This window comes from Panthera uncia, chromosome D4 (assembly GCF_023721935.1).
Source record: "Panthera uncia isolate 11264 chromosome D4, Puncia_PCG_1.0, whole genome shotgun sequence".
NCBI classification, from domain to species: Eukaryota; Metazoa; Chordata; class Mammalia; order Carnivora; family Felidae; genus Panthera; species Panthera uncia.
The window spans coordinates 91,349,691-91,371,822 of NC_064807.1; the positions used below are offsets into that span (position 1 = coordinate 91,349,691).

General features: G+C 50.8%; 1 protein-coding gene across 6 annotated transcripts in view; it reads right to left on the reverse strand.

The window, feature by feature from the left end:
• The window catches only part of PNPLA7 (patatin like phospholipase domain containing 7), a 63,616-nt gene that overhangs the window by 23,589 nt on the left and 17,895 nt on the right, over positions 1 to 22,132 (reverse strand). For all 6 annotated transcript variants that reach the window (XM_049632465.1, XM_049632499.1, XM_049632491.1 and 3 more), the window contains 7 exons: positions 13,437 to 13,514; positions 12,399 to 12,604; positions 10,930 to 11,061; positions 9,993 to 10,116; positions 9,376 to 9,489; positions 5,282 to 5,351; positions 1,124 to 1,273 (listed from right to left, as the gene is read on the reverse strand). In XM_049632465.1, the coding sequence (XP_049488422.1) occupies positions 1,124 to 1,273; positions 5,282 to 5,351; positions 9,376 to 9,489; positions 9,993 to 10,116; positions 10,930 to 11,061; positions 12,399 to 12,604; positions 13,437 to 13,514 (874 nt within the window). The remainder of the gene's footprint in view (positions 1 to 1,123; positions 1,274 to 5,281; positions 5,352 to 9,375; positions 9,490 to 9,992; positions 10,117 to 10,929; positions 11,062 to 12,398; positions 12,605 to 13,436; positions 13,515 to 22,132) is intronic.

Genomic DNA, 22,132 nt, shown 5'->3' on the forward strand with positions numbered 1-22,132 from the left:
CTATACAACTTGGAGATGCTGTGTGCAACGCCAACGGGAGATGAATGGGATTCCCCACATCTGGAGTATTTGTTACGAAACAAAGATCAAGACTGACAGGGCAATGAATGCCTTCTGTATTTTACAATTTTGTCTTCAGAATAAGTTTTAAGTACTTACAGTAGAACCTTCCAACTTTAGTAATCTTTTTTATTTGGTATTTATTTAATGCTTTCTATTGTCAAATGTCTACATCGAGTAGAGAACCTTTCCACGTGGTATTAAAACATACACCTTTCTCACATTGTTTCATGACAGTGATCTAATGCTCACTGCATTTATTCTCATGTCATTCTTTAAAAGACAACCCCGGGGCACCTGGGTGGCTCAGTGGGTTAAGCATCCGACTTTAGCTCAGGTCATGATCTCACAGTTCATGATTTCAAGCCTTGTGTCGGGCTCTGTGGTGACAGCTCAGAACCCACCTCAGATCCTCTGTCCCCCTCTCTCTCTGCACCCCCGCCCATCCCCGCTTGTGTTCTTTCAAAAATAAAATTAAAATTAAAAAATAATTAAAAAAAATAAAGACAACCCCTGAAATTTTCAGCATTACCATATCACAGAAAATCGATTTACTATTACTATAGTTACTCACAATTATATGAAAACTTACAAATAAAGTGTTAAGAATACATAACACTTTATGATTTGGGGAGTTCTTAAGAGTTCTCAGGAATTTCAACTCCTTGTTTTTGAATTCTAAAGCTTAACAGCTGTCAGGAATCTGGAAACACTACCCAAGCTCCCTGACCTCAACTGAGGGCATTTTCCCCGCTGTCAGCCAGCTCCCGCAGCCACAGAGTCGCCTCCACACAGGGAGCCCCCAACCATGCCGGAGGAGCAGCTGCAAGGGGCGGGTGACACAGGCTCCCGTGACACAGCGTCTGCCATCAAGACCCTCAGAAAACTCCTGGTGGATGCTCTTCCGCTCCTGTCCTCTCCCGAGCACCCCCTCCCCGCACCCCCCGCCCAAGGCTTAGCTGTGAGGACGACACTAACTGCACTTGCGGAAGGAACCGGAAGGACCAAGAAGCAAGAAGAGGAGGGCTTGAGCAGATCCCAGGTGGCCTCGGGCAGGACTCACCGATGGCACCGAGGGCGTGCTTGAGCTCCAGGGCAAAGGCGGTGAGGGGCACATCCTCCGACACAGGCATGACCGCCACCGTGGAGAGGTTGCTGGCAGGGTTCCCCGAGTCCCACTTGCTGCCTGCAGTGTGTAGCCCAAACTGGTGACCTGCAAAACACAGGGTCGTGAGTAGGCCTGAGGGGCTGGGCGGCTCCCGGGCAGTCTGGAGGTGTGCCTAATTGTTTCTAGATGGCACCAGGGCACGGGGGCCTGGGAGAGAGGAAGGGGCACCGGGGCTTGCTCCAGGCCCGCACAGTCCGAACTTCTCCTGCCCACCCAAGGACCACCCTGCCTCTCCGCTGGAGTACCAGCCCACACCGTGAGCACCTTGCGTTTCACACACTCGAGCCTCAGGGGAGACTGAGAAGACAGACACAGCACACAGGAGAAAGCATGAGGCCCGGAGTTAAAATGCTCTGCCACGTGAGGCCCACCTCCTGCAGTAAGAACGACTGGGGGCAGGGGTGGGGGAGGGGGAGGGGGTGGACAAGCCAGTGCAGGTAGAACTTCCGGTCCCTGAGGCCACGGACTCTCTGTCCTCCAGACGTGCCTCCCTGGGGCCCCCCGCAGCGGCAGGGAAGGAGGCAGCAGATGTGCTGACCCACAAGGTCATTAGTCAGAGGGTCTCTGGAAGTTTATTTCCAACAACAGTCACTACACGGCCAACGGCACCTCCTATTTTCACGGAGGCAGCCAAGGGGGGCAGCCTCTCCCTCCCGCCAGCCACATCCCAGGCAGACTCGGGTCTCCCATAGACTGGACACGCCGAGGGCTCTCTTGCTGGCTCCCTGACTGCTTGTTGCCCAGCCAGCTGCCTGCCACGCCCCGACCCCTGACGTGCACAGCCAAGCGTCTGCACAGGCCACACCAGAGGGCCCAGCTCCTCCAAAACAGAGTCCATTTCTGACTCTGCTCATCTTGCCCCGGGTGAGGAGTGGCGGTTCTTGAGCAGTGGAGTGTGGGTCCTGGCACGGCCTGACCCAGAAGCCAGAGCGAGGGGATGTAGGACAGCAGAGAGAGGGGGCGGCTCAGAGCTAATCTGGGGCAGGGAAACACAAGGGCTGCGAGCTGGTCACTGTCTGCACACAGGGTGGCAGAGAGGCCCCTTTGTGCCAGTTTCCCTGAAGCTTCTCCTCTGGGAAGCCCCCTCCTCTGTGTCTTTCCCAGCAACCTCTGACATCAGCATCCTCTGTCTGAGGCTGAACCAAAGGGGACCCTCTCGCTAGCTTTGCGTGGCCTTCTCTGCCTCCACCGGAGGCACTGGGAGGTCCTGGTTCTGGCTGAAAGGGAGACGAGCAGGATGCCCCACCTGCCTGCCCCAAGGAGGCTGAGAAGGGTGCAGAGAGCAGGGCCCACTGGCTGGGTCCCGGACCCCTGGGAACCACCTCATCGGCGCCACCAAAGCTGTGGCGTCCCTGCCCCTCCGCACCTCCCCAGCCAGGCAGGGTCCATCCATCCCTCCCAGCCAGGTGCTGCCTCCAGGGATATTTTCCAGGGCCCCTGGCACTAAGCAAACACCTGCCTGGGGCTACACACACAGTGGGCTGGAGCCCTCCAACTCTCCACACCCTGCACTGGCAAGTAGGGGTGCACGCCCACCAGAGTGGGGAAATCACAGAGAGAAGAGGGGTGGAGAAGGAAATCTCTAAACCTAGCGTGAAGTCCTGGGCTCACCGCCAAGTGGCCTACGCACAAAACCAGCCAGAATCGCACAGCAGAGGCTCTGAGAACAGAATATAGTACAGAACAGCAGCCAGCCTGCCTCCACAGTGGCTCTAGGGAGCACACGAGTAGGGCAGACCGCAGTAACAGCGCAAAGGCCTGGAGAATTAAATTAACATTCAAACTGTCAGGGCCAGGACATGCTCTGCGAACATAAGCACGCCGACAGTCTGTTATAACAGAAGATTTAAATGAGAACCAGCGTGTCATGACATCCCGCCCAAAATACAGGATATAATCCAAAATAACCAGGTTTACCAAAAGCCAGGAAAATCTCACCTGCAACATCAACAGACAAAAGTGACAACATGTCATGGAATCTGGAATTACTTGACAAGGATGATAAAGCAGTGATCACAACCAGCTACAAACAGCAATCACGACCAGTAACACCGATGCAGAAATATAATGACTGAAATAAAAAAAAACTCTCTGGATGGGCTTAAAAGCAGAATCAGGAAGACAGAGGAAAGAGCCAATGACCTTGAGGAAAGATCACAAGAAACTACTCAATCTGAACACTGGAAGAAGGAAAAAAACCCACCATGCCCAAGAGACCTCTGGGACAATAACAGAAGGTCTAGCATTTGTGTCTGTGGATTTCCGGAAGAGCAGAAAGAGTAAAGAGCTGAAAGAACATTCGAAGAAATAAAGACTGAAAACCTTCCAAGTCTGGTAAAAGATATAAATCTGTAGATTCAAGAAGACGAGCATTTGGTTTCTAAAAATTAAGGACAAAGACAAAGGCTTGAACACAGCCAGAGAGAAAGGATGGCGTAGAGATGTGGGAACAAGTCACGTCTGGGCTTCGCAGCAGAAGCCGTGGCGGCCGGAGGACGGCACAGCCCCCAGGGGCCGTCAGCACGGTGGCACATCCAGCAAAACAGCCTTCAGGATGAAGGTGAGAGAGGGTCTCAAGACGAAGGGAAGCTGCGAGAGTACGCAGCCAGCAGACCTGCCCTGAAAGGACCATCACGAAAGGCACTTCTTCAGACAGAAGGGAAGGGTCACCAGGATGAAGAGTGACAGAGTGGGAAATATTCTAGATGATTCTCCCCTCAAGCTTCAAGATCATGTTTGACGGCTGAAAGCCAAAATTACAACACCGTGTGAGGGGCTTCAACGTGTGTAGAACAAGGGAGAATGATGGGACCGGAGCGGAGGTGAGGCCCCTGCAGCCCGCCCTCAGGGACAGCGTGTTGGTACTAGATGGCCGGACGGGAAGGGGCGGGAACCGCAAGCCCACAGCAACTGCTGAAGATGTGGTATGAGGTCGCACCCCAGAACCACGACCGATGAATAGGAACGGATTACTCAAAAAGGCTGAAGGAGCTCAAAAGAAGTCAGAAGGAGGCATCCAAGTAACAAAACAATGAGAGGGGAGAGCAGAGAACAAATAATAAAATGACAGGTATAAACCCTGATGTGAGTAAATGTATTAAAGGCAGACGGTCTATACACAAATAAAAAGAAGCTGTCAGAAGGGGTGACAAACACAGAACCCAACTATGTGCCTCCTACAGGAAACCTGCTTCCCACCTAACTGTACAGGTGCTTGGAGGGGAGACAGACAGACACACGCCTCCTGTGTCCACCCTGGACCGTGCAGTGGGACCGCATTGGAAATAGGGTCTTGGCAGATGCAGCTGGTGGAGATGAGCTGTGCTGGACTCGGGTGGCCCCACCCTGCTCTGCTGTCCCCCCCCAGCACATTTGTGCACCTCCATCCTTCCACAAGATGCAGTACTGTGCCCAGGTCACTGCACCGGATGGGGGGCGGGGGGGAGGACATAGTCCTGGCACAGGAGACAGAGCTAGGGAGGTGTGGGGTGAGTCAGGGGATTCAAGTGAAGTGGGAAAGGGGAGCTGAGGAGCAGAGGGCACTGGGGTGGCCAGGTGGGTGCAGGGCTCTGATGAAGGGGCTCTGGCAGAGGGGCTGCAGGCCAAGGGGCAGCAGGTGGTCCCAAAATAGTGAGGAGGAACCAGTTGCTGTTGAACAGCACAGGGGATCTAGCAAGTATTTAAAAGCGCACATTCTCAGAATTAGAACCAGAACAGAACACATAAGCTGGCAGGAAAAGTCCCAGCATCAGGGAATTGTTTCACCCGCTCAGACAGGCCAGACTCCCTCAAGTACCTGCCCCAGTGCTGGGTTCAGATCCGTGCCATCCAGTGGCCAAAAAACAGGGGAGGCCCCAGGGCTTCCCTACTATGCTGCCTGCTGCCAGTACCCATATCAGCAAACCCCAGCGCCTTCCCCACCAGCTCAGAGCGGCCCCACCCTGGCCACCACACCCCTCCTGCCACCCCTTCTCCCCTCGCTTCCCCCACTCCCTCCAGGCAGGGCTCCAGTGAGGTAGGCAGGGCTCCCAGGAGCCAGGCCCAAGGACATACCAGAAGCAGTTCCCTGTTGGAGGCTGCCCAGAATCTTCTCACCCAAGAGATGAATCAGCCGAGTCACAACCTGGGGGCAGAGAAAGAAAGGAGACCACACATTTAAACCAAGAAGCGAAGCACCTTGGATCCACATTTTCAAAATCACTACTTCTGTAAACCCCTCTGGGCTGTGGGCTGTGGGTAGTGTGGTTGGCTGGCTAGTCACCTGCAGGTAGGACCCAACTCTATAGGGTGCCTTCCTAGAGTCCACTGCAGGCAGCAGGTGTGAGGGGCACATGCCCTGTAACCTGGAGCCTGTCCCAGAGTCTCCTTTTACTTCCAGGGCACGAGAGCACCAGAGAAAGCCACAGCCACCTCCACAGGCAGGCCAGGAAGGGCTTCCATAGAGCCAAGGGCTCACTATGTGCTCCTGAGCGGGCCAGACCTGGGCAGGACACGGGATGAGTATGACATGACATCCAGGAAGTATTACATGGCTACATTAATGCTAAATGTCATAGACAAAGTATTTAAGGTTGGAATGCCAAGATATTTACAATTTACTCATACATACTTTCACATAAAGTCAGATGTTTTCATTGCTAGGGTTTATACTATGCAGGCGGCCTACCACTGTAGCTCCTAGATGCAGTCCAGGGCCACTGTGTAAAGAGAAGCTGCTGTCAGCTTCAGTAAAACCTAAATTATATCAGAAGGCAAGCTGAAGACACTGATGAGGTCCCTTGGATGCTGCCTGTCTGCTGTCCTCTGCCTTTCCAGGCCTCAGCCTCTGGTTTGCTTTCTGACCATCTACAGCCCTGAGCTCTGGGGCTGCCCCTGGAAGGAGCCGGCTGAGACCTTAGGCTCCAGTAACCAACAGCCCTGGAAAACCGACTCAGAGAGCCTCTCTCACCCCCACGATGCTGGAGTCAAAGACTCATGCACGAGGCAAGTGAAACTGTCCACATTTTAAGGTGTGAGACAAAAAACAGTTTAAGCAGTGGTCCAAAACAGAAACTAAAAAGGAGTCTGGTTTGTATAGAAGTAATCTAGCAACAAACTGTTGCTTGGAGCTAATTTTAAAACCACACGTTATTGTGGAAAATTTCACGATACACAAGGGCGAACCCCACCCTCCATCACCCAGCCACAATCAGTTCACACACACACACCTGAAAAGGTTTGAAGCCAATCCCAAACACAGCATTTTATCCATTAATATTTGAATCTGTATCTCTAAAAGAGCCTTTAAAAACATACACATGGTATAATTATCACAGTTACAAATTTATAATAATTCTCATTAAGGCTAATTTAAAAAGTGATCATTTCTACAGCAAGTGAAAAAGGTTCAAAATAAGCCCACGAGCATACAAAAAGGTGCTCAACATCTCTGGTCATCAGGGAAATTCTAAGCACAAGGAGAGCCATTTCCTGTGGAATGAACGAGTGCAGCCACCAAGTGCTGACGCCTGGTGACAGGCTGTGTGCTGCTGGGGCCATGAACTGGTACAACCACACGGGCAACCACATCCAACATATGTCTACCCTCTGACCCGGCAATGCCAGTGTCAAGTGGTTCCGAAGAGAAACGAAACATGTGCCATGAAAATATTTCCAGAACAGCCTCAAGCTGGGAACAACCAAATGTCCATCAACAGGACAGATGAGTGCACCCTGGCGCAGGGTGGGACACTGCTTTGCAGCAAAAAGTACATGTCAACAGGACACAGACCTCAGACACCACACCGGGCAACAGAAGCCGGACAGAAAACACTTCGTTTATACAAAATCCAAGCACAGACACAGAGAGGACGGTGGTGGTGGGTGGCGTGCTGGCAGCAGCCGCCCCACGGGGCCGAGTGGCCAGCGGTCCCCTGTGTTGGAGGGCACCAAGCAAGCAAGCCCGGGATCTAGGCCAGGCCAGTGCCTATGGGAGAGCACACACGGTGGTAGTCAGCCCAGTAGCAGCCAGCGTGTGATGGAGAAGCATCGGGACGCACCACGAGCTCCTGGGAGCTGCACATGGGTGAAGTCTGTGGGCCCCCAGGGGAGTGGGTGTGAGCAGAGGGTCTTTCTATGGGCCCACCAGGGAGCAGCCCTGCAGAACAGGAAGCAGCTGGCTCCCCCTTGCTCCCAGTGATCGCGTGGCCGCTGGTGGCACACGTACTGGCCCTGGCCACCACCACCACTGTTCTGCCATTCACAGGGGTGTCCTGGTGCTTAGATCAAGGCCCTCAGACTTGGGCCCAGATCCTCCCACAGATCACGGGCTTGCAGAAGTGCTGAGGGAGGGAAGATGCGGGCGTCAGCCGTGGGCAGGTGCAGGGGGAAGTAGAAGAACTGGGGGGGGTGGGCAGCGGCTTGGTGTGGGGTAATGCTCTGCGGTGGTGGGGGGTCCTCGAGGGAGGAGCTGCACACACTCCTAAACAAACAGCTCAAGACAGGAGAAGATGTTCTCACTGCTGGAGAGGGAGAGGCTGGCACGGAAAGGGAAGACCCTGGGAGCTCCAGCAGAGTGACCAAGGGCTCCGGGCCAGAAATGCACATGGCACGACAGGACTAAGGGGTCCCCAGAGACCAAATCTGGGACACGAACAGCCAAATGAAAGATGACAGTAAAGGATTACAAACTATCTAAACGGAGCCAGAATATACAGTGGCATGCCAAGGGGGTGCAGTGCCTCCCCCAGCCAACTCTGTGTGCCCACAAGAAAAGGTCCTGCTGGGCAGGTGGCCCCCGGCTGCTTCCCCAGGGAAGGCACCCTAAACTGTTCACAGAAAGACATCCATTCCCTCGTTTCCAACTGGGAAAGACTCACCCTATCCCACGTAGGACACAGCAGGGCCACGTCCTAGGTGCTCCCAGCTGCTGGAACCAGGAGGCTGCCCTGGGCTGCGTGGGCCCCACACATGCACACAGTTCCTCATGTGGCTGTGCTGGTCTCAACTCACATGCTCCAGTCCACCTTGTAAACCTTCCACTTTTCCACAAACAAGATACCTGTTTGCTGCAAATCCAACTTTTACTCCTTTCCCAAACTTAGGCCAATTGTTTCATTTTTTTCAACCTTTTCCGTCAGGTGACGAGGGGCCTATCTTGTTTTGGACTTGGGTGTTCTGGAATAAAGGTTTCTTCACTTCCATTTTATTTAGAGTGTTTACTACCCGTGGCTGAATTTTGTCAAAAGCCCTGATATAATCGTAAGAGGAAGACTTCCTTTTGACTTTTTCCCATAATTAATTACATTTTAATAGTTTCTCAACATTAGGTTAATATTCCTTAAACAGGCCCTAATTAAATACATATTTTTTTATAGGTGATTTGCTCACATTTAGAGTATTTGTAGCACTAAGAGAAATGACTGAAAGTTTTCTGCATTTTTATCAAGTTTTGGTGCTAAAGTGAAAATAACTTTGTAAAATAAACTTGCTCTGTTCCAGAGCAGAGATGTCTGCACGAAACGCGCACACGGTGCTGATGAGGAAAGAACAGGCCATCTCTTCCTCCTGCAGCGGCTCTGCTCCCGATCCTCCTCCAAACCCCCGGGCCCGAGGCCCTCCCATTTCCCAGGCTGCACACTTACTGCTTCTAAGCAGGGAGACGAAAACCAGCCATTCCATCTGCCCCGGGAGCAGAACAGACTCCCCTCCGTCCACTGCCTGGACCAATGGCCACTCGCCCAAGCCTGAATCTGCCTTGTCCAAAGTCCGAGTCCACTTTTCCCAAGAAGCACAGCAAGAAAGCCCCCACCGCGAAAACCACACTTGCATCGCGCCTGTTCCTGCCTGTCGTGAGATCCCTCACTGGTTTTCAGTATCACCTGTGACGTGGCTCATCTTGTGGGAGGCGCCAGGCGGCTTCACTCTTTGAGTGCCCGTGTACCCCTCCCACCTCCTGGCAACACCCAAGCCACCTGCCCCAAGGCCCTTATCCCCACGTGCTGGTCCATACTGACACCTCCTTGAAAACGGGCAACGAGCCTGCTTCAGGTCACTTCGATCTGTACCCACTCTGGTACTCAGAAGGACGTAGCCCAGGGTCAAGTAATCCCGAGTTCCTGGTCTGGATGTCCTGCTTTCCTAAGGCAGCCCGGAACAGGAGTGCTTACCTGCGGGTACCTGCGCTTGATGGATGTCAGGGCTCCCGCCGGAAGCTTGGCCAGCTCTGAGTCCCGAACGGCATGCACCGTGGTCGCCCTGGCCTGGTGGGTGAGCGTCTCCACCTGAGGAAGAGAAGCTGGGGAGGTGCTCACGCCCTCCAGCCCTGTAGGCCCAGCCAGCCACACTCTGAACGCAACCACAGGCAGAGCACGCGGTGGCCCTTCTGCAGTGCGGCATACAGGCGGGAAACAGGAAGAAAAGGGGCTCGTCAAGCCACCCCTGAAGTGCTGGAGGAGCGTCAGTGACAGCCTGCGACAGGGTGAGCATCCAGCAGTACTGGAACCTGCCTGAGGCCAAAGGGGCCGGGCATCCCACAGGGCCTCATCCTACGCAAGGTTCTCAGAGGGGCTCCCAGCTCCACCCGGCCGGCTGTCCTCTCTGGAGACCTTCAGGGATGACCGTTCCAAGCCCTGGTGCTGCAGCCTGGGTGAGAGCAAGCACGCCGGACCCCAGGAAAGGCATGTCCCACATGAGGTCACTTGGAGGGCCCCCTCCCCACACCCAGGTAAGGAGCCAGGAGTCACCCTGGAGCAGGGCCTGGTGGGGACAGGGAATCTGGCCCTACCACACCGATGAGGTCTCCGCGGCCATACTCCCCCGCTAGGCGCTTTTTGCCATCATCCTTGCGGATCACAGAGCGCAGCCGGCCACTGAGGACGATGTAGGTGCAGTCTGACCTGTCTCCCTGCCTGTGGGGACAGAGGCCGATGGAGCAGATGGGGCAAGGCCGGGAAGCCCTCTACCATTTGAGGTGGCAAATAAACCAATTAATTAAAAAAATATAATCTTCTCACTAAATTTTTTTTGGTTGGGAAAATACAGTTATTTTCCATCAAAAAATACATACGCTAACGTATAAAGGGCTTATTGTGATTTTTAAGCAAATGATCATTCGGGGCGCTTGGGCAGCTCAGCTGGTTAAGCATCTGACTCTTGATTTCGGCTCAGGTCATGGTCTGGCAGTACCGTTCGCGAGTTCGAGCCCCTGTGTCAGGCTCTGCGCTGACAGCGTGGAGTCTGCTTGGGATTCTGTCTTTCTCTCTCTCTCTGCCCCTTCCCCGCTCACGTTCTCCCTCTCAAATAAACTTCAATAAATACATCAAAAAATACATAAATATTTTAAATGTTGTTGATTTTAATTTTCAATACCATAAAAAGCCCGTGCAACAGCCCGTGTCTGTGTGAAACTCTGGACACAGCTGCTGCTGCGACGTGGAGCTAAGAGGCCAGACGCTCAGCACATGAGCACCTTCACACAGGCTGTGCTAACATCCCATCTGCTGGGCCATCTTAAAGGAGAGCCTGCATTTGCATACGTTGATAGGGAAAGATGCCCATGAAAAAGTGTGTGTGTGTGCGTGTCTGAGTGTGTGCGCACGCACACCGTGGGAGGAGGGCCAGGAAGCACGTGGGTGTGGGGACCTCAGGGAGCAGAGCCAGAGGAGTTGGTCTTCCCAGTGGAGACACTGCAGGTGACAGACCTGCATGCCTACGGGCCCCACCTGTACACTGCGCGCCCGGCCTCCACCTCCATCCAGTCCAGGGCGAAGTCGATCTGCCGCACGAAGGACGACACCCGCTTGACGACGGTGTGCGCCACGCCCAGGACCACCGTTGGCTGCTTCCGCATGATTCTGCCAAGCCCGCCCAGAGTCACTCCTGCTCCAGCAAGACCTACAGCCAACCCTTCCGGTGCTACCCCCTTCCCTCCAGGCCACAGCATTTGGAGCTGGCGGGACCTGTACCCACACTTATCAAATGGTGATGCCACGTAGCAGGTGACAGGGACACAGGCCCAGGGCTAGGACAGAGCTCAGCAACCACTCAGCCACCTGCTCCGATGTGGTCTGTGCACGCCCCACAGCCGCCAGCAGCTTTGGGAGAGTCTGTGGAGGCCCCTGCCAGCTGCCATCGCCCCCACAGATGTGCTCCGAGTACAGGCCTCATTTGACGTCTCACCCCAGCAGTGGGATGCAATGTGCCATGAAGACCAGAGTGGGTGTGGAAAAAGGGCTGAATGGGGGCACAAGAGTGAGGGTGAGGCTGAGAGGTCAGAAGGCAGTGGCCACGCAGGACCTTGGGAACGCTCTGGGTCGATTCTGGGCGTGACAGAGTAATTGGCAGGCTCTGGCCGGCAGGAACACAACAGACCCAATTCCCTGGTCGCCGTGTGTGAACCAGCTGCTGGGGACGAGGGCAGCAGCAGGGTGTCCCCTATACTGTGAAGGCTTCTAGAAGGAGCAGCAAGGGCACGGTTAGCTCAGGGGCGGCAGGCTGGGGCAACTCCAAAACTCTGCCTGAGCAAGCGGCAAATAGAGTCACAAGTTACAGAGAAGAGAAAAATGGGAGCAGGAGAAAACTGGGGGGAAATTGGCAGTTCGGTTTTGGACAATGACTGAGGAAGCCCCTGAGGCACTGCAGGGGGTGGTCAGCACATCAGGCCGACACAAGGGCCAGGAGGGGAGTTTGGTGGGAGCCGTGAATTTAGTACATAAAGGCCCACGGTTAGATGAGCTCTCTCAGGACATGAGTCAGACGATGTGTGCAGGGCGGGAGCTGCCTACGACACACACTGTGAGCCCACAACACACACGCACACAGGGGTGACGATCAGCCTCCCTCAGCAGGCTGAGGACACCTCTGGGCCTGGAGGGGCTGGACGGGGTGGACAAGGGTCTACGTCCAGGCTTAGGGATGATCTGGACTGTCTTCCTGAAGAGGACCCGAAGCTCTCTGGGCCTCCAGAGGCAGGGGGCATGGTGGCCACCCCACAGGGTAACAAGCCCTTCCTGCTACTTCACCCCACTGACCTCACCTTTCTCCCTGGAACTCCTGTCTCCTTGGGTGTGAGTAGGGCTAGAGGCAGGGCCCCGAGAGGTGCCTGACGTGGGCCCCACAACAGCCACCCTCACAGGAGCCACCCAGGCCGGCCTGGCCTCACGTGGCAGGTCGAGGCCCAGCGGGGACTCACTCGTAGAAGTGGGCCTTGGAGATGGAGAGAAAGCTGCAGTCCCTGTTGGCCTTGATGGTGAAGATGAGGGGCTCTCCCGTGAGCACTGCCAGCTGGCCCACCATCTCCCCCGGGCGCACTACGAATAGGCAGGTGTCCTCCTCACTGTCGATCTTCCGCTGGTACACATGCAGCAGCCCCGAGACCACAAAGAGGATGTTCACGTCCTAACCAAACAAGGGGTGTGGGCTGGAGACCCCTGGGTCCGGGCAGTCAGCGCAGCAGCACCATGGGGGCTCTGCGTGGCGGGGCCAGGGGGCGGCCCAGGAACTGCACGCTTCTCCTCTGCCTGTGCTGTCTCATGTCACTGTTCCTGGGCACAGGCTCGTGCTGCCTAGGAGCTCTGTCCCCCAAGTCCTGCCCCTGGGTCTTCAGCTGGCTGTGGTCACCTGGGCCCGTGTAGTGACGCTCCAGCAGGTACACGGGCACAAGGGTAGAGGGCCCATGCTCAGTCTGCTCTCCCAGCAAAAAACACCTGTTTCACCAAAGCTGCTCTAAGAGCACACTAAACAAAACGCCTTCCGGCATACTGGTGCAGGGGCCACAGAAGACCCAACTCCTACAAAGAGGGACACCCAGACCACCCAGCAGCAAGAGAGACGAGCTCCCAGGAGGGCAGATGCCATGGAGATGATCCCTGCCTGCCCAGCACAACAAGGCTTTCAGAATCAGAAATTAGGTTCATTTATTTAGAAAAATGTATTTTTCATCTGTATTTGGACTTAGGAATTGAGAAAACAAAAGCATGTCCTCTGCACCTAGGAGCTCAGTAATGACCCTCACACATATGCAAGCACGCGTGCGTCTGTGAGTGTGCACACGCACCCCACAAACAGGGCGGGCTCAGTGATTCACAACATGGCTGTAGACACCTCCACAAGCCCCACGGGAAGAGCACCCTCAGGAACAGTGACAACAGACCCTGCATCCTGTCCAGCACTGGCTACAGCACTGGGCAGCCCTGGTGGCCACTCCCTCCGACCATGGCCTTTTGCTCACCTGGTCTCCCTGCCTCGACACCACCGTGCCCCCTGGAACATGGAGAAGCGTCACCCGGCCATCCAAGAGCGAGGTGTCCTAAAAACAGGAAGGCAAGTACCAACACAAGAGAGCACGGACACTATCTGAGGACGGCTGCCAAGGCGGACCCTGCACAGCCACCCACATCACACTGGTACCACTGGCACAGGACTTCAGACATCAGACATGGAGCCCCCTTGCCTTGTGAACTTGACCTCCAGGAGCCCAGCTGGGCTCTCATAGGAAATACCCAAGAAGAATGCCCTAAACGCCTTTAGGCCTCTAGTAGCAGGAGGGACAGGATATTGTCAAATACTCCAGAGGCTTCTGTGCTCTTCACAGGCCTGCCCGCAAGGGAAACTGCTTCAGCACAGCCCGACCTGCTGGGGCTTCATCAGGGCTTAGCTGGCCAGAGGAAGGGGAGTGCCCAGCCCCAGCCCACGTCAGCCATCTTGTGTTCCCTAAAGGGTTGGGGGTGACCCTGAGACTCACTGGGAGACTCCAACGCAGAGGCACAGGCCCCACTGAACACAGACCACACGGGACCCATGGCCCTCCCCTTCCTTCCCCTCCCCACTCCTCCCTATATCACTCAAGCACTACTGACAAGAGTTCCTTCTCTTTTATCATTAATTATACCTTTAATATAATAAAAGCTATTAAAAGTAGCAACTGAAAACCATCAATCTTTTCAAAGGTGCACAGGGTTACTATAAGGTCAGGTGGCAGCACAGCTACTCTCTGGTATGAATGAGATGCTGAGGTGCAGAGTCTGGGTGGCCTTGCTAGGCCTTGTGCTGACTTCCCAAGTGAGGAAGACACCCCCTTCCCCTCTTCCAGCCAGAGGCTACCTGGAGCCTGCGCAGAGAAGGTGCAGGTGCACTGTGGCAGGCCTTGTCCCCCCTGTGCTTTCTCAGAAGCCTAGAAAGCAGGCCTGGGGCGGGGGGGTGGGGAGGGTGGGGGTGGTGCTGTGCCCCCTGAAGCCAGGCAGGAAGCCACAGATTAGAGCCCAGGTCCCACACCCCGCCAGGCTGGGCTGCAGTGGCAGCAGCTATGGGGCTGAGGAAGGGAGAAAACCAGCCCAGCTGCACCTCCTGGATCTGCCAGGGGAGCAGAGGGAAACTGCAGCTCCTCTGACGCGGGACATCACATCCAGCCATCAAGAAAAAACCACGAGGCACACACAAAGGCAAAAACACAGTCTGAAGAGACAGAGCAGCATCAGAAGCAGACTCAGACCTGGCAGAGGTGTTGGAATTATCAGAGTAGAATTTTAAACAACTGCGGTTAATATACGCTAAGGGCTCTGTGGATCAAGTAGGCGGCACGCGAGAACACATGGGCAGTGTAAGCACAGAGGGAGAAATCTCGAGAACCAAAGAGAAAAGCTGGAGATAAAGACAGTATGGCAGAAAGGAGCCCTCTGATGGGCTCATTAGCAGACTGGACTCACTGAGCAAAGACTCTTGACACTTAAGGACACAGCAACAGAAACTCCAAAAGTGAAACTCCAGCAAACAAGCAAAACTGTAAACACAGAACAGGATCCCCAAGGGCTGTGAGACAACGACAAAGGTGTGACACACATGTGAAGGGAAGGCTAGGAGGAGGAGGAGGAAGAGAGAAAGACACAAAAGAAATAACTGCAACAATAATGACTGAGAATCCCCCCAAATGAATGTCAGGCACCAAACCACAGACCAGGAAGTCAGAGAACACCACACCCAGGCATACAGATCATTTCAACGCACAGAAGGTCCAAGACAAACGAGGGTCCTGAAAGCAGTCGGAGGGAAGAGGTGCCTGGTGGTCTCAGTCAGTTTAGTGTCCAACTCTTGGTTTCAGGTCAGGTCATGATCTCACACTTTGTGGGTTTGAGCCCTGTGTCAGGGATTGGGATTCTCTCTCTCTCCCCCTCTCTCTCTCTGTCTCCAGTTCGCTCACCCTATCTCTCTCTCTTATAAATAAATAAACAAACTTGGAGGAAAAAAAAAAAAAAAAGAAGCTGGAGAGAAGAAACACCTGAGCTACGGAGGAACAAAGAATTACATCTAACTTCTCGGAAATGAACATGAGCAAGACAAAAGTAAGTCAAATATTGAGAGTGTTGAGAGAAAAAAAACAGAGAAAACCTGGAATTCTGCACCCACTGGAATTGCCCTTCAGACATGAGGGGGTGATGAAGATGCTGCCTGATGCGCACAAGGGGGACTCTGTTGCCAGCAGACCTGCCTGGAGACATGTTGAAAGAAGTTCTTCAGAGAGAAGGAAAACGATACAGGTCAGAACCTCGGATCTACGTAATGAAAAGAGCACTGGAGGAGACACGTAAGTGAAGGGAAAATAAAAACTTTCATTGTTCTTATTCTTTTTTTTGTAAGATTTAAAAAAAAATTTTTTTTTAATGTTTATTTACTTTTGAGACAGAGAGAGACAGGGCATGAGCAGGGGAGGAGCAGAGAGACAGGGAGACAGAATCCAAAGCAAGCTCCAGGCTCTGAGCTGTCAGCGCACAGCCAGATGCAGAGCTCAAACTCACGAGCCACGAGATCATGACCTGAGCCGAAGTCGGACGCTTAACCGACTGAGCCACCCAGGGGCCCCAAGATTTTATTTTTAGGTAATCTCTATACCTAGCACGGGGCTCGAACTCACGACCCTGAGATTAAGGGGTGCATGCTCCACAGACTGAGCCTCATAGTTCTTATTCTTAATTGATCTAACAGGCAAATCTCTTCAAAATGGTAACAGCAATAGCAACAACGTACCTGGTTATGCATGCCATGATGCTCCAAGTGGTGGCCAGTTAGGGTTACCTGGTTCTAAGCTCTCACACTCTACAAGGCAGTATCGTGTTTAAAAGGAGGACTCAGAAGCTGTCAGAAGCCGGGGGCAGAGACCAATATATATATTTCTTAAGATGTCAGGATAATTTGAAAGTAGACTAGGGTTAAATGCAAATATATACTGCAAGTTTAGGGCAACCACTAAAAAAGTAAAAAAGAAATATAAAACAGATAAGCCAAAAAAGGAGGAAAAACAGATGATACAAAACGCATAATAATCACAAAAAGCAAAAAAACAAGAAAAACGCGGGCAACAAATCGGAAACAGTAAACAATGTAGTAGGTAATAACCCAACTCTATCAGTAATCACTTACACATCAACGGTCTGAATGCACCAATTAAAAGACAAAGGTTGTTGGCACAAAAACAGACACTCAGACACTGGAACAGAATGGAGAACCCATAAATGGACCCACAAACGTATGGCTGACTAATCTTTGACAAAGCAGGAAAGAACATCCAATGGAATAAAGACAATCTCCTCAGCAAGTGGTGCTGGGAAAACTGGACAGCAACATGCAGAAAAATGAACCTGGACCACTTTCTCACACCATACACAAAAATAAACTCAAAATGGATGAAAGACCTAAAATTAAAACAGGAAGCCATCAAAATCTAGAGGAGAAAGCAGGCAAAAACCTCTTTGACCTCGGCCGTGGCAACTTCTTACTCAACACATCTCCGGAGACAAGGGAAACAAAAGCAGAAAGGAACTATTGGGACCTCATCAAAATAAAATGCTTTTGCACAGCGAAGGAAACAATCAGCAAAACTAAAAGGCAACTGACGGAATGGGAGAAGATATTTGTAAATGACATATCAGATAAAGGGTTAGTATCCAAAATCTGTAAAGAACTTATCAAACTCAACACCCAAAAAACAAATAATCCAGTGAAGAAATGGGCAAAAGACATGCATAGACACTTCTCCAAAGATGGCGAACAGACATGAAAAAATGCTCGACATCACTCCTCATCAGGGAAATACACATCAAAACCACAAGGAGATACCACCTCACACCTGTCAGAATGGCTCACATGAACAACTCAGGCAACAACAGATGTTGGCGAGGATGCGGAGAAAGAGGATCTCTTTCGCACTGTTGGTGGCAACGCAAGCTGGTGCAGCCGCTCTGGAAGACAGTCTGGAGGTTCCTCAAAAAACTAAAAATAGAACTACCCTACGACCCAGCAATTGCCCTACTAGGCATTTATCCAAGGGATACAGGTGTGCTGTTTCGAAGGGGCACGTGCACCCCCATGTTTATAGCAGCGCCATCGACAACAGCCAAAGTCTGGAAAGAGCCCAAATGTCCACTGACAGATGAATGGATAAAGATGTGGAATATATACACGATGGAGTATTACTCAGCAATCAAAAAGAACGAAAGCTTGCCATTTGCAGCTACGTGGATGGAACTAGAGAGTATTATGCTAAGCGAAATGAGTCAGTCAGAAAAGACAAATATCATATGACTTCACTCAGATGAGGACTTTGAGATACAAAACAGATGAATATAAAGGAAAGGAAGCAAAAATAAAAATAAGGAGGGGGGACAAAACATAAGATACTCAAATACAGAGAACAAACTGAGGGTCGTGGGAGGGGTTGTGGGTGGGCAGATGGGCGGATGGGCTAAATGGGTACGGGGCATTAAGGAAAACACCTGTTGGGATGAGCACTGGGAGTTATACGTAGGGGATGAATCATTGGTATCTACTCCTGAAATCATTATTGCACTATAAGCTAACTAACTTTGATGTAAATTAAAAACTAACTAATTAATTTTAAAAAATAAACTAGGGGGAAGGCAGAAAAAAAAAAGACAAAGGTTGTCAGACTAACTACAAAAACAAGACCCAACTATATGTTGTTTACAAGAAATCCACTTTAGGGGCACCTGGGTGGCTCAGTTGGTTAAGCGTTTGACTTCGGCCCAGGTCATGGTCTCACGGTTCGTGAGTTTGAGCCCCACATCGGGCTCTGTGCTGACAGCTCAGAGCCTGGAGCCTGCTTCGGATTCTGTGTCTCCCTCTCTCTCTCTCTGCCCTTCCCTAGCTCATGCTCGCTCTCTCTCTGTGTCAAAAATAAATAAACTTAAAAAAAACCCCACTTTAAATGTAAAGACACACATGGATTAAAAGTAGATGAATAGAGAAAACAAAACAAAGCAGAATCAGCTATACTGATTTCAGAGGATGAAGCAGACTTCTCAGAAGGAAGATTACCAGGGATAATGAGGGACATTTCTCAGTGATAAAGGGGTCAATTTTTTTTAAGTTTATTTATTTATTTATTTTGAGAGAAACAGAGACAGCAAGAGATGGGGAGAGGCAGAGAGAGAGAGGGAGAGAGAGAATCCCATGCAGACTCTGCACTGTCAGCACAGAGCCCAATGTGGGGCTTGAAATCACGAAACTGTGAGATCATGACCTGAGGCAAAATCAATCTGCTTCAACCAACTGAGCCACCCTGGTGCCTCTAAAGGGGTCAATTCTTGAAGGTGTACCAACCCTGTACATGAGGTGCACACCTAACAACAGAACGTTAAAGTGCATGAGACACAAACAGAACCGCAGGAGAAACAGACAAATCCACTATTGTAGATGGAGACTCAGCCCTCTCTGTCAGAAATGCAGACCCAGCTAGCAGAAAATCCGTAAAGACGCGGCTGAGCTCAACAGGATCATCCAACAACTGGCATAATTTATCATCTATATTACTTCATACAAAAAAGCAGAATACAGTCTTCCCACACGGAACATTCACAAAGATAGCCCATGCCTTGGGGATAAACCACATCTTCATAAATTTAAGGAAATACAAATGATACAAAGTCTGCTCTCAGAGCACGATAGAATTAAGTGAGAAATTATAACAGAATGATAACTGGAAGAGCCAAAAATACTTGGAAATTACACAACACCTCTTTTTTTTGAGAGAGAGTGTGTGCTCACGGGCAAGAGCAGGGGAGGGGCTGAGGGAGAGGGACAGAAGAGAACCTTAAGCAGGCTCCACGGTCAGCATGGAGCCCGACCATGAAATCATGACCTGAGCTACCCAAATGCCCCTAAACAACACATTTCTAAACAATACATGGGTTAAATAAGAAATCTCAAGAGAAATTTTATTAAAAAAATTTTTTTTAATGTTTATTTTTGAAAGAGACAGAGAGCAAGCAGAAGAGGGGCAGAGAGAGAGGGAGACACAGAATCCAAAGCAGGCTCCAGGCTCCAAGCTGTCAGCACAGAGCCCAACATGGGACTTGAACTCACGAACCGTGAGATCATGACCTGAGCCGAAGTTGGATGCTCAACCAGCTGAGGCATGCAGGCGCCCTCAAGAGAAATCTTAAACAAATTTTTAACTAAATGAAAATGAAAACACAACTCAAAATTTGTGGGATCCAGCAAAAGCAGCATTTAGATAGAAACTTATAGCACTGATTGCATAAATCAGAAAAGATCCAATATCAATAATCTAAGCTTCCACCTTATAAAATTAGGGAGGGGCTCCTGGGTGGCAACTTCTGCTCAGGTCATGATCTTGTGATCCATGAGTTTGAGTTCTGCACTGGACTCTATGCTGACAGCTTGGAGCCTGGAGCCTGCTTCAGATTCTCTCTCTCTCTCTCTCTCTCTCTCTCTCTCTCTCTCTGTCTGTCTCTCTCTCTCTCTCTGCCCCTCCCCTGCTCACACTCTCTCTCTCAAAAATAAATAAATATTAAAAATAAAATAAAATAAAATAAAATAAGGGGGAAAAGGTAAATTAGAAGTAGGCAGAAGAAAAGAAATAATAAAAATTAGAGCAGGGGCACCTGGGTGGCTCAGTTAAGCGTCTGAGTTCGGCTAGACAATGACCTTGCGGTTTGTGGGTCTGAGCCCCGCGTTGGGCTCTGTGCTGACAGCTCGGAGCCTGGAGCCTGCTTCAAATTCTGTGTCTCCCTCTCTCTCTGCCCTTCCCCTGCTCATACTCTGCCTCTCTCTGTCTCTCAAAAATAAATAAATGTTAAAAAAAATTTTTTTTTTAATTTTTTTTTTCAACGTTTTTTTATTTATTTTTGGGACAGAGACAGAGCATGAACAGGGGAGGGGCAGAGAGAGAGGGAGACACAGAATCGGAAGCAGGCTCCAGGCTCTGAGCTGTCAGCACAGAGCCCGACGCGGGGCTCGAACTCACGGACCGCGAGATCGTGACCTGGCTGAAGTCGGACGCCTAACCGACTGCGCCACCCAGGCGCCCCAAAAATTTTTTTTAAATAAAAAAATTAGAGCAGAAATCAATAAAATTGAGAACAGGAAATCAATAGGGAAAATCAACAAAATCAAAAGCCAATTCTTTGAAAAAATCAACAAAATTGATAAGCCTATAGCCGACTAAGAAAAAAAAGAAAGAGAACACAAATTATTACTATCAGAAATGAAAGAAGGGACATCACTACAGATAACAAGCAAAGTAAAAGGATAATATAGGAATACTATGAACAATCTATGTTCAACAATTTAATAACCTAGATGAAATGAGCCTATTCCCTGAAAGACACAATCCACTAAAATTCACATAAGAGACTACCTGAATAAGCCTATATCTATTAAGAAATTGAGTCAGCAATTAATAACTTTCCAAAACAGAATGTACCAGGCCCAGATGGGTTCACTGGTAAATTCTGCCAGATATTTAAGGAAGAAATTATACTAATTCTCTACAATCTCTTTCAGAAAATTGAAGCAGAGGGAATTCTTAGCTTATTCTATGAGGCCAGCATTTCCCAAACACCAAAACCAGACAAAGACAATACAAGAAAACCTTAGACCTGTGTCTCTCATGAACACAGATGCAAAATTTCTCAACAAAGCATTAGCAAATCAAATCCAACAACATAAGAATTATACGCAACAAACAAGTGGGATCTGTCTCAGGTATGCAAGGCTGGTCCAACACTTGAAAAATCAATTAATGGGGGGCGCCTGGGTGGCTCAGTCGGTTGAGCGTCCGACTGCAGCTCAGGTCATGATCTCGTGGTTTGTGAGTTCGAGCCCCATGTTGGGCTCTGTGCTGACAGCTCAGAGCCTGGAACCTGTTTCGGATTCTGTGTGTGTGTGTGTGTGTGTGTGTGTGTGTGTCTCTCTCCCCCACTCACACCCTGTCTCTCTCTCCTTCAAAAATAAAATAAACATTAAAAAACAGGTTTTTTTAAAAAAAATAAAAATCAGTTCAATGTAATTCATCCCAACAACAGACAAAAAAAAACAAAAAAAAAAAACAAAAAAAAAAAAAACCACATGGTCATATCAATAGATACAGAATAAGCATTTTTTTTTAAAGTAGGTTCCATGCCCAGTGTGGAGTCCAACATGGGGCTTGAACTCACGACCCTAAGATCAAGATCTGAGCTGAGATCAAAAGCTGGATGCTTAACCAACCAAACCTCCCGGGTGCCCCCAAAAATAAAATCTTAAAAAATAATAAAATAAGAAAAATTAAAAGCCATGTTCATTGTGCCTGTATTTGTCTGAAATGGAAAAGTCTGAAAATCCCGATTGCTGTCATGCATGCAGGGTCACAGGAGCCCTTGCCACTGATCTGGGCAAGTGGTGATATATACCCCCTGGGACACAGACACATGAGTGTGTGTCCCTCCACAGCATGGATGAGAGATAGATATGCACAGCACATTCCCATGCTGGCCCGAGCCAGAGACAGCAGTGATGGGGCCTCCAGGACTGACAACCCTGTGGGCAAGTCACAGGCACAAAGCTGAGCGAGTGTCAGTAGGCCCAGAGGACACACAGGAGGAGTCGCGCACATCAAGTCCACACACAGGCGCA